The sequence below is a fragment of the Ascaphus truei genome, chromosome 4 (genome assembly GCF_040206685.1).
Source record: "Ascaphus truei isolate aAscTru1 chromosome 4, aAscTru1.hap1, whole genome shotgun sequence".
Lineage (NCBI taxonomy): Eukaryota > Metazoa > Chordata > Amphibia > Anura > Ascaphidae > Ascaphus > Ascaphus truei.
The window spans coordinates 385,507,934-385,520,857 of record NC_134486.1 but is presented as its reverse complement, the minus strand read 5'-3'; the positions used below and the strand labels follow the sequence as shown (position 1 = coordinate 385,520,857).

Sequence of the window (12,924 nt, the reverse complement as noted above, 5' to 3'; positions counted from 1 at the left end):
CCATCTAAAAGTGGAGATTAACACCCTCCTACGCGTTTCGTGTAAACATACACTTTATCAAGGAGTTTTCAACATCTATACATCACTGCCTTTATATATACATACTCATTTCCTATTTTCCGCCAAAAGCTGACGTCATAAAGACGCCCATAATGCGTGGTGACGCATGGCGCGATGACGCGAATGACTCCCTGGGACCGCCCCCGGAGATCCTCCATAGCAACTAAGTGAGCATATTACTAATCCCCTCCTACCTCGCGTTCAGCCGTCTGTAAAGAGGGAATCCCGGTGAGCACGACCATGATCCCCATAGCGCTCCATCCCCCGGTGATCGCCGAGAGAACAGCTCCGCTCGACGTCATCATCAGGGGCGGGCCCACGGGGTCACTGCCGGGCTCAGACTCCTCCCCTTTAGTGACGCGTCACACAGGAGTCATGGGGGAAATAGAACTACCCCTAAGGGATAGGGGACCAATGGGATAAATCCCATCAGTGGGTACGCCCCCCTGTGTCATCAGTTGTTGGGCAAACATAGGAAAGTTATATTAATACACAATTAAGAAGACAATTAATTTGTTTTGTCCACAAAAGGTGTATATACAGAAATTTAAAAAAAACACATGTTAAACAACACATGTTAAATGAACATACTATAATAACCTCAATTGTAAACTATGCAGTATTTTACATCAATTTGAAAAATGTGAAATTAGAAAATAATAACAATAACAAGATAGCAATGGTTCTCTGTATATATGACGGAAAATGTTCAATCATTACTAATTGCATTATTTCCATATAGTCCCCATCAATATGCAAAGAATCATTGTCACTTGAATAATCAATTCAAAATGCAATTCAATCCACAAGCCTTTTGCTCAAAGGATACACAAGAACTTAATTCAGAGGAATAAACACAGATATATAGAAATGTAAAAATGTAAAGCTAGAAATTGTAAACGAATAAGTGAATACATGTACAGTGGCGGCCGCCTTTAACCTCCTGCGGCCGTTCCCCGCGATTTTTAAAATCGCGGGCAGATGCGGCATGTTTTCGGCCGTTTTGGGCGCCGCGGGCGCTTTCATTGTTTAGCGCTATTAGCGCTGTCTGGTGAATGCGGCTGACGCGCGGCAAAGTCCGTGACAAACGGAGAACATCCCCGAATTTTTTTCGGGTATGTTGGAGGATAAAAGGGGCCACGGCTGTATGTATACCCATGCATACAGTATCTCATGTCACATAATTAGTATTTATAATAAAGAAATACGATTATACTATAGGGGCAAAAGATGGGATCCTTTGAAACCCCACCTTTGCCTTCCCACTTCTCTATTTTAATTTAAAGGGATAATTGAATAATAATTCTTCTATAAACATCATTCAACTCCCATATTTAATCAATACATTATTTATTATGCATGCAGTATACTACACACTAATACAATAAACATTGTTAATATCTATGCTAAATGCTATCTCAATCCCATATCGATACAGACAATAAGTGCAATAAATGCAATATATGCAAAAGGGTCCCTTAGTACTAAAAAGAATAAAAAAATGAAAAATGAATAATCTATTGACAATCCTATTCTCCCAGGAAATGAACAAGATTCCATTCGACATTGATACCATAAGGGGCTTTTGTATTCAACAAAAAAATCCATTTGGATTCTAAACGATCTAAACGTTTGATTGTATCTCCCCCTCGTTCACTATATTTAACTTTATCTATAGCTAAGTAGCTGAAGTTTTTTATACCTCCACTATGACATTCCGTGAAATGTATCAAGTCACCCTTTTTGATGAGTCTGACATCTTCCTGTATCCTCATTCTTAACATGCGTGTAGTTCTTCCTACATATTTCATTCCGCAGCCACAAGAGAGTAAATATATGCCAAAATTAGAATTACAATTAAGAAAACTTTCAATCTTGAATTGCCTTTGTGAACTGCCGGATGAAAAACTTTTGGAAGGTGCCATATACCTGCACACGTTACAAGCTCCACATTGATAAGATCCCTTAGTAAGGAAATCTTTCCTCCTTAGGTCCTCTACAAAAATATCACTAGGAGATATAAATCCAGCTATAGTTTTAGCTCTTTTAAATACACATTTAGGACCTGTTTGGAGATGATCTTTCAATGAAGAGTCAATTGATAATACATTCCAATGTTTACGTAAAATCTTCTTGATTTGATTACCATTCCTACTATATTGAGAAATAAATAGTGGTACATCGGAATTCTTATCAATGGAATTTTTATTGTTGGTAAAATGTTTGTCAGTAACCCTCCCTCTCTCCACCGTTCCTCTAGGGTTCACCAAGGTGGCCCTTTCTAGTTTGGATATCTCTTCAATTGTAACCTGTAAATGGTTATGTTCATAACCCCTTTCAATAAATCTTTTTTTCAGTTCCTCAGATTGAGATAGAAAACCCTCCATAGTGGAGCAATTCCTTCTCAATCTGAGGAACTGTCCCCTGGGGATCCCTGAGATCAAGGGGCGTGGGTGGCAGCTGTCTGCTCTGAGAAAGGAGTTCTGTGAGTTCTCCTTTCTAAAGGTATTAGTTTGAATTTTTTGATTAACATCAATATATAGTAGAAGGTCCAGAAATTTGATTGGTTGAATATTAAAATCATATGTGAATTTTAAATCATAAGTGTTGGTGTTAATATACAAAAAGAAGGCTTTAAAGTGCTTATATCCCCCTTCCAAATCAAAATTAAATCGTCAATAAAACATTTATAAAAAATAATATTGTTTCCAAAGGGGTTAGTGCAACTATAAATAAAATGTGTTTACCACCACCCCATAAATAAATTAGCATAGGAGGGGACAAACTTGTCCCCATCGCCGTGCCTTTGGATTGTAAATAACATTTGTGCTCAAACAAAAAATAATTGGGAGTTAATAGAAAAGTGATTGCTTTCAAAATAAAAGTTGTGTTGAAGAGTGAGTTTTCTGGACCCTCTATGAAAAATCTAACAGCCTCCAAACCCAATTCATGTCTAATTATTGTTTAAAGAGAGGTCACATCTAGTGTGACCCATACATATGATTGATCCCACTTGATCTCCTGGATCAATAGGTCACCAGAGTCCAGGATGAAAGAGGGCAGGTCTCTGACAAATGGTTGTAAATATTTGTCTATGTACCGTGATAAATCATCTCCCAAAGATCCTATGCTTGAGACTATTGGACGTCCAGGAGGGTCGACCAAAGTCTTGTGGATCTTTGGTAGATGGTGAAAGATCGGGATTACCGGAGTCGGGTTATAGATGAAGTCAAATTCATTTTTAGAAAGAACATTTGTTAATCTACCCAGTTCTAGAAGATCTAATAAAGATTGCATAAAGACATTGGTGGGGTCCAATAGTCTCAAGCATAGGATCTTTGGGAGATGATTTATCACGATACAAAGACAAATATTTACAACCACGTGTCAGAGCCCTGCCCTCTTTCATCCTGGACTCTGGTGACCTATTAGGACAGATCCAGGAGATCAAGTGGGATCAATCATATGTATGGGTCACACTAGATTGACCTCTCTTTATACAATAATTAGACATGAATTGGGTTTGGAGGCTGTTAGATTTTTCATAGAGGGTCCAGAAAACTCACTCTTCAACACAACTTTTATTTTGGAAGCAATCACTTTTCTATTAACTCACAATTATTTTTTGTTTGAGCACAAATTTTATTTACAATCCAAAGGCACGGCGATGGGGACAAGTTTTGCCCCCTCTTATGCTAATTTATTTATGGGGTGGTGGTAAACACATTTTATTTATAGTTGCACTAACCCCTTTAGAAACAATATTATTTTTTATAAACGTTTTATTGACGATTTCATTTTGATTTGGAAGGTGGATATAAGCACTTTAAAAGCCTTCTTTTTGTATATTAACACCAACACTTATGATTTAAAATTCACATATGATTTTATATTCAACAAATCAAATTTCTGGACCTTCTACTATATATTGATGTTATTCAAAAAATTCAAACTAATACCTTTAGAAAGGAGAACTCACAGAACTCCTTTCTCAGAGCAGACAGCTGCCACCCATGCCCTTGATCTCAGGGATCCCCAGGGAACAGTTCCTCAGATTGAGAAGGAATTGCTCCACTATGGAGGATTTTCTATCTCAATCTGAGGAACTGAAAAAAAGATTTATTGAAAGGGGTTATGAACCTAACCATTTACAGGTTACAATTGAAGAGATATCCAAACTAGAAAGGGCCACCTTGGTGAACCCTAGAGGAACGGTGGAGAGAGGGAGGGTTACTGACAAACATTTTACTAATAATAAAAATTCCATTGATAAGAATTACGATGTACCACTATTTATTTCTCAATATAGTAGGAATAGTAATCAAATCAAGAAGATTTTACGTAAACATTGGAATGTATTATCAATTGACTCTTCATTGAAAGATCATCTCCAAACAGGTCCTAAATGTGTATTTAAAAGAGCTAAAACTATAGCTGGATTTATATCTCCTAGTGATATTTTTGTAGAGGACCTAAGGAGAAAAGATTTCCTTACTAAGGGATCTTATCAATGTGGAGCTTGTAACGTGTGCAGGTATATGGCACCTTCCAAAAGTTTTTCATCCGACAGTTCACAAAGGCAATTCAAGATTGAAAGTTTTCTTAATTGTAATTCTAATTTTGTCATATATTTACTCTCTTGTGGCTGCGGGATGAAATATGTAGGAAGAACTACACGCATGTTAAGAATGAGGATACAGGAAGATGTCAGACTCATCAAAAAGGGTGATTTGATAAATCCAGTAGCTAAACATTTCACAGAATGTCATAGTGGAGGTATAAAAAACTTCAGCTACTTAGCTATAGATAAAGTTAAATATAGTGAACAAGGGGGAGATACAATCAAACGTTTAGATCATTTAGAATCCAAATTGATTTTTTTGTTGAATACAACATTTTTGTTGTTGTACCGATCATGCATGACTCAGTCTGCAGGCTTGACGCATGAGTCAGGCATAATCTGTACACCGGTTGAGTAGCGCTAAGCAGCCAGCAGCAAGTATCCAGGCACCAGGCATTACAGATCACGCTCCAATAGAGACAGTACAGATTAATGCTGAGGGTCTTCTTTCCTCTCCCCACCCCTTTCCCCCTGTATGCTTAGGGGCATGTATTTAGGGTTAGGGTGTGGGAGCTGGTGATCCGATTGGTAGGCACGTTCTTACTGTCATACCACCCTGTAGGGAGAGTATATATTGGTGTGTAGGGACTTCCCTTTTTCTCTCCCTACCCAGTGTGCAGTTAATCTCAGCCAGGGTTAGAATTTTGCAGGGGTTTTCTGTTACTGTCACCATCATTCCACTTATGCCTGCTTGATTATACACCCACACTTTTTGCATACTATTGGCACCATGCAGGCTTGCATGGTGATACGATAGCTGTGGGTTTGCCTATTTGTTTACTGTGTGTGCACTGCTGTGTTGCTCTGTAGAGCCATAGTAGCTTACAGTTTTATCTTATGTTTACTATGCTTCCACACGACTAATCCCATATCTCCGGGGGATTCTATACTATCAAGAGTATAGGGTTAACACTACACCTTGTTTCACATAGTGATTTGTAGTGTTGGTTACTTACCACCAACAGTGGTCGTATGAGTATAAGCAGAGAGGCTCTCAGTAATTGCTAACCACGCAAGTATTATGCACGGCTCACAATAGAATTTGAGTATGTGGTTGCTGTCAGCCACTTCGGTGACGTCATTAGAAACACTTGTCAGCAAGTAGTCAATACACTTGTCTGCATCTACTCATTAGTGCTTCCATAGAATTTTTGCCCGTTATGCTAACCAATCCAGTTACTGTAACTGGACACACTTTCCTTACAAGGATAAAGCATAACGTACCACTTTTAGGCATTTTTAAGTACTCACATTGTCATAATCTGGTTCCGATTTATTTTAGCGTATATCCAATAAATGGTTTTTAAGTCATTCATTACACATTGCATGTAGGACCAGATTATTGTTTCAGACTGCACCAATTACAATTGAGTAAGGTGACCCTCCCCACAGACACTGAGTGCAATATAAAGGGACTTATCCGGGTGGCAGTGCCTTTGCTCCATTCTGTGTTTCTTTCTTATGTTGTCCAATCATTTGCCCTTATGCACCGGTCTGTACTTTTGACCTCTGGTCTATCTAGGTTGAGCGGGTTTTTTTTCCCTTTTTTGTTCTGATTTGTATATCTGTTTATTAAAATTGACAAACAGGATATGTAACATTAGAGCCAGAATTGCAAGTGCAGGACAGTACACATTAAACTAATATTGATACCAATGAGTAATTTACTATGAGATGTATGGAACTCAAAACAGTGGGTAAAAAGTAAGAACTTGAATGTTTTTCACATGTTTCAGCCAGTTGAATCTCAGCAGCTTGCCTTAATGACAAAGCATGAAACCCCAATGAAACCAACATAGCATATCAGTATTTGCTAACATACAGTACAGCATGTCAAAGGTTTAACATTCACCAATATCCACATGCAGAACTAACCATATTAAAGAAAACCTGGGATATTTTCCTAAACGTATTGGACCTAAACAATGTGGCATCAAAGGTGTAATCTTTTTATGAACTCATTACAAAATACTGCAGAGAAATGCAAGGGCTGTCATTGATTGAAAGTTCTGCAATTAATTTTCCTTTCAATATGCTAAGCCTTGTAAAAGCAAACACAACTGCCTTGATGCCCCAGCTCTTTGTGCTCTCCTTTGAGAAGATATATAAAAATACATCTCTAATGCAATTTACAGATCATATCAACACCTGAGGGTAGCAGGTGATGATCAAACCTATCATGATTATACAGTGATCGCAACTTGAAATGACAATATTTAATGTCTTATTTAAGTATGGTATGTTTGAAAAATAAAAATGCTCTCGTGTTGAAAATTACAGTAAACATCCAAAATTTATCATATGACCCTAAAAAAAATATCATCCTAATAAGGCCAACATAAAAATTACATTAAGATTGGCATATGTAGAATATTAAAATGATAATTAAAGATAGTGGCTGTAGTTACAAGCCCCATCCAGTGTACAGTATCTATCTATGTCCACATACCTGTTGTAGGTGCAATCATTTATAATGAACTCCAAAAACAGTCCTACGGTCCTGTTAGCAAACACATACAAAGCAAATATATAAGAAGCCCCTATTAAACATTCCTGAATCAATGATATCTTCTTGAAATGACTTACCCTAAAACGGATATCTGCAATCCAAGCTGTAGTTTACTGTTATGGTCAGAAAATAAGTGCTGCCCCCCAATGAGTTGAAAGCATGCAGGGTGGGCATACCTTTAATTTAGTGTTGGGGTAGCGGATTTGCACCCTGGCTGTTGTTTTATTGGAGAGGGCAGCCTGCCTGAGGTCCTCTAGCACTGAAATAATATCATCCAGCAGGCACTTCTTCTCCTCATTCCTCAGCACACACAGGTGAGAAAAAGTATAATTGTAGCCGTTGTGCTTCACCTTCATGTCCAGCACAGCTCGGTGGATTTGCAGGATGTGGTCAGCCTGAAGCAGTATGTTCCCCCCGGGTTTGGACAGGAGGATCACCCTGCCATACCTCCCCGGGGTGTGCAAGTCCGAATACAGCTGCTTCTTGGACTGATCCAGGGGGAACAGGCTGCTGGCCAGGCTCCTCTCTATCTTGGCCAGGCTGTGGCTGGGAGCCACCAGGGCTTCCAGGTCACTCTCGACCTTGTAGCGACCCAGGATGCTGAAGCCAAAGATCAGGGTGAGGACCGTGGGGACGGTGAGGAAGAACACAGGGTGCCTGCTGACAAACAAGCCCAGCTGGTAGCAGAATGACTGGAGCCCCTTGTGGATCACCTGCCGCAGCATCCTCCAGCAGATCCTGCTCGCTAATGCTCCAGATCGCCTTAAGAAGCACATGTGACACGCGTGGGGCTTTGCCTTCCTCGGACACTTCCCTGTGCACTCTCACTACTCCGCTCAAACACTGCAGCAAGTTGCAGCAAGGCAGCCAGATATTGATCTGTGGGGGGCTCTGGCTATTAAAGGCAGTGGCTGTCAGCACTGTCCCTCTTCTCCCCCCTCACCACTGATCACTGCTTGTAGGGTGGATTATTTCTGCTGCAGTAACAAAGCTCCCCTTTTGATGTGAGCATGAGAGGGATATCCTACCAGCTCTGCCTGATTTTATGCACAAAGCTGTAAACATGTGCTGTAGTGTTTTTGTACAGTATGTGGAAGAGGGAGGAGGGAGGAAGGGAAGCTGATGAGTTATTTTTACAGGCTCCTGGCAGAGATATAAAAAGTCAGTGAAGCATCAAAGAGGGGAGAAATTAAGAAATAGTTATTATATTTGTCAGGAGAGATTTATTTGGAGGATTATATTACCATTAAACAGCAGAGGGTTATGCTATCTGTATTCACAGTGTTTGCAACTGGGAATGGACACATATTTCATCATGAAGTTGAACAATGCATGGTAGGATACTGAAATATGTGCTGTATGTGACACACACATATATATATATATATATATATATATATATACTGTATATATATATATATATCTGTATATCTATATATATATATATATATATATATATATATATATATATATATATATATATATACTGTATATATATATATATATATATATATATATATATATATATATATATATATATATATATATATATATATATATATATATATATATATATATAGGAATTTCAGTAGCGCCACTCGTGAAATCAAGTATCAATAAAAAATAATTAATTAAAGGTAATAAAAGTGCAATAGTTATGTGCAATATATTACAATATTAATCAATCTAAAACATGTGACAAACAGTATATTTGGATGTTGAAAAAATATGAAAAAAAGGGGGGAAAAGTGGTTTTTGGAATGTGCTGATAATCAAATAGGGAAAAAAAATGGGGAGAGGATACAAAAAATAGAGTAAAGTCCAACCCTTGATGGAAATCCAGTGCAAAGTCAATGATGGTATATAAGAGATGCTGTTCAGGGATCCACGGCTGCTCTCAGAAGGAATGACCAATTCCAACAGGAAAACTATAGAAAAAGAAGAACAGAGAGCGCACCTCCCATAGTGTAAAACAGTACATTTAATTAAAAAAAAGCACAAGGGGATTAAGGACACTCACAAGGATAAGAGATAAAAAGGCAATTTGTGATTATATAATCACCACCAGCAAAGCCACACCGTCCAGGAACACATCTGGTTGGTACCCTGGTAGGGACCCTGTACCAACCAGATGTGTTCCTGGACGGTGTGGCTTTGCTGGTGGTGATTATATATATCACAAATTGCCTTTTTATCGCTTATCCTTGTGAGTGTCCTTAATCCCCTTGTGCTTTTTTTTAATTAAATGTACTGTTTTACACTATGGGAGGTGCGCTCTCTGTTCTTCTTTATATATATATATATATATATATATATATATATATATATATATACATACATAAAACAGAAATAGCAGTGTTAGTCCTGTTGCGATAGTGCAGAATAAATGAGTTCTTCAGTATTGGCATTCTACTATCAATGTTCTTTCAATATATTTAGTGTAGTTTATTCATCATATAATATTTTACTAGTACATCACAATATTATTTTGGTAATTATATAATTTCTCATTGAAATGTATTAATTTATATATATGCAAAAAAAATATATTTTTTTATTTCATATACTCCATTTAAGGGTTTTAAGTGTTGCATGTAAGACAACACTTTATAGGCGCAGTCTAAATGCATTTTTCTGTTTTTTAATGTGTATTCACAACTCTTAGGCCGAGTTCAGGGTGGATGCTACGCGACGTGTGCGCGACCATATCCATCACAATTTCGGGTTGTTCGGTGGGAGTTTTCAAAACTGAAAACTCCACCGATGGCAAAGTACAGCGTTGACGCTGCTACATTTTGCCACTACAACCCAAAATTATATTTCGGGCTATAGTCGCGTCACGTGAGCTGGTTCAGCGAACCAGCTCCGTGACACGTTCGCCACGCCCCCCGTCACGCCCCCAAATACCGCGACACAACTCCTGCAGCCATGGCACAGATCGCGGGGCTGCAGGAGCACACGGCGGAGGCGCGCACAGACGCTCGCGCCCGTAGCATCTACCCTGAACTCAGCCTTAGACAGCTGCCAATACTGTGGAGTAAATACATTTAGTTATAGTTATATTAACAAAATGAAGAAAACTAGCAAAAAGAGACTAGCTGGGAGACAGCAATATTTATATCCTGCAGAGAGTAACAGGCTGGAGGAAGTAGAGGACAACATCGATTTAAAAGCCAACTTCTTTAGGCTTGAGAAGAGGAAATGAAGCACTGGTGGGATCTCCTATATTTGCAAAAATATTTAGATGAAAAACTAGTCCCAAAGGGATTAAGAATTTTTTTTAAAACCTATCTTTGAGACTAATGATGAATTGTCATCAAACTGGAATAACATCTTAGAAACATGTTCCTTCTCACGGCTACCAATTACATATAGGGAAGATAAACTGAAATCAACCGAGAAGGATATTGCGGGCATACAAAAGTTATTGACTCCATATGTGGAAAGTGATGAGTTCCTGGAGTTAGATGATTTAGTCAATAAAAGAGTATTGAGTTTTGAAGAGGCGGTACTTGAAAGGGAAAACAAAAATTATGAAAGAGATACTAATGATTGTGCCACGAATAAGGTGAGGCATTGGAGGAGAAATGATTGAAGAGATAGGTCCAATCATTATACCCATATAGACGTGAACACAAGTTCAATAAATATAGCGAAAGGAGTAAGGAAACACATCAATCAAAGATAGAAAAATCAAATGACATAAAACACTTCTCAAAGGGAGATAAACAACAGAAAAGTAAATTTCCATATAAATGTACTACTGAAAATAGATTTGAAATATTGCAGGAATAAGATAAAGATGGAAGTAGTCAGACAAACAAAGAACAGAAAGAAAAAGGTCACAGTAGTGGGGCAATACCCAACATACAAACTAAGGACCAAACTAAGCAGGTATCTTGCACTACTGTAAAGACATCCCATAATGCTTAATTTTTTAGAAATGGTGACGCAACAGGAGGCTCGGGAAAAGGGGCAAGCATATCCCATTTGGGACCGACAACGAACGTATGAGGCATTTACTCCACAATGCAGAAAAAGAAGCAGCGAGGAACAAGATTAGGGCAATGCCAGAAAGAAAGAAAGAAAGAAAGAAAGAAAGAAAGAAAGAAAGAAAGAAAGAAAGAAAGAGAACAGACCAAGGTTCAACACGCCAGAGAGTCGCTGTATTTTTAATCTGTCTAGTTTTGTGTTGTCAGCACATCATATTTCACTTTTAGCCATTTGCCCCGAGTAGCTTACCAAACAAATGTAATTTATTTGTAGATTTAAATAAATATATACGGAAAATTACATCAATGAGACATTTTGCTATGCAAAATAGAGAGAAACAACTTAATTTCAACACAGGAATTAAATTGCATTCAAGCAATGACTTCAATGTTATCAGAGGATGCCCTATCAGTAGACAGGTTAACAGTGTTATCAAGGGAGGATGACAATGGTGCTAGGGATAGCTTTGATTCACATATAGATCTATTCACACAACATTCTTCATTGGTGCCTATAGAAATGGGACAGTGTTCGATTTAGGTTGTTCTCCAATTCATTCAGTTCTTTCTCCTTCTCAATGGACAGAACAGTTGGTTTTGTTCGATTTAGGTGGTTCTCCGTCTCAGTCAGTTCTTTCTCCTTCTCAATGGACAAAACATCCATCAATTGATACCACAGTAGTGGGAGAAAATCAGTTACAAATGTCTGATTTCGGTGAGTCTTAGTCAACTTTAGGATCTTCTCAATTGACATTACAACCATTGGGGGCACCTCTAATGGTAAGTACACAAAATATAATTTCCTCAGCCAATTTAACACCTGAGATACAACATTCACCATTTACCCCAAAATCCACATACTTTCGCTATCAATCGAAGGGTGGGTTTGTGGATACCTTATACACGATGGTGCTGAAGGATTTTGAATCTATGTGCCAGCAAACCACTACAATTCATAAAATAAATTTACAGAAATATGACATGTTAGCTTTAAAAGAACTGAGTAAGTTGGGACAATTGGTCATTAGGCAAGCGGATAAGGGGGGTGGGGGGGGGATAGTCCTTCAAGATAGGACAGACTATTTGGCTGAAGCAAGCTGCCTTTTGGGGGATAGATCCTCATATATTATATTAGAGATGGATCTGATGGACAATTATCAGAAGGCATTCAAGAGTCTTTGATTGGAAGCACAAGTTGTAGGTATTATTAATAAATCCGAATTTAATTTTCTGTATAATAGATATCCTAGAACACCAGTGTTCTATCACATTCCCAAGTTGCGTAAGGATATTAAACAACCACCAGGGAGACCCATAGTCTACGGGGTGGAGTCTATGACATCCAGCGTGTCCCAATATGTAGACTATTTTTTACAACCATTTGTTGTCAAATAAAAATAAGATTTAAGGGACACGCTGCATGTCATAAACTTCATCTCCAAGATCTCCTGGAAATCACCGTACATTTGGGCCACATGTGATGTGGCCTCATTGTACACATGCATAAATCATCAAAAAGGAATACGGGCTGTTGAACACTTTCTAAATACAGATCCTAATTTATATACTACACAAAAGGTGCTTATTTTGGCAGCAATTACATTTATTTTGGAGCATAATTATTTTATTTTTGAAGACATTATTTACAGGTCTGTGGAACGGCCATGGGTAAGATTCGACCCCAGCTATGCCAACCTCTACATGGGAATGTGGGAGGAGTCTCATGTGTGGGGGGACACAGG

The 12,924-nt window shown here is 38.3% G+C and overlaps 1 protein-coding gene across 1 annotated transcript in view; it reads right to left on the bottom strand.

Annotated features, from left to right (window-relative positions):
• Window positions 1-7,942, bottom strand: part of PTCHD4 (patched domain containing 4) — a 118,421-nt gene extending 110,479 nt beyond the window's left edge. The window contains exon 1 of the mRNA XM_075598492.1: window positions 7,367-7,942. Within this exon, the coding sequence (XP_075454607.1) occupies window positions 7,367-7,915 (549 nt within the window). The 5' untranslated portion in view covers window positions 7,916-7,942. The remainder of the gene's footprint in view (window positions 1-7,366) is intronic.
• Between the last annotated feature and the right edge of the window lie 4,982 nt (window positions 7,943-12,924).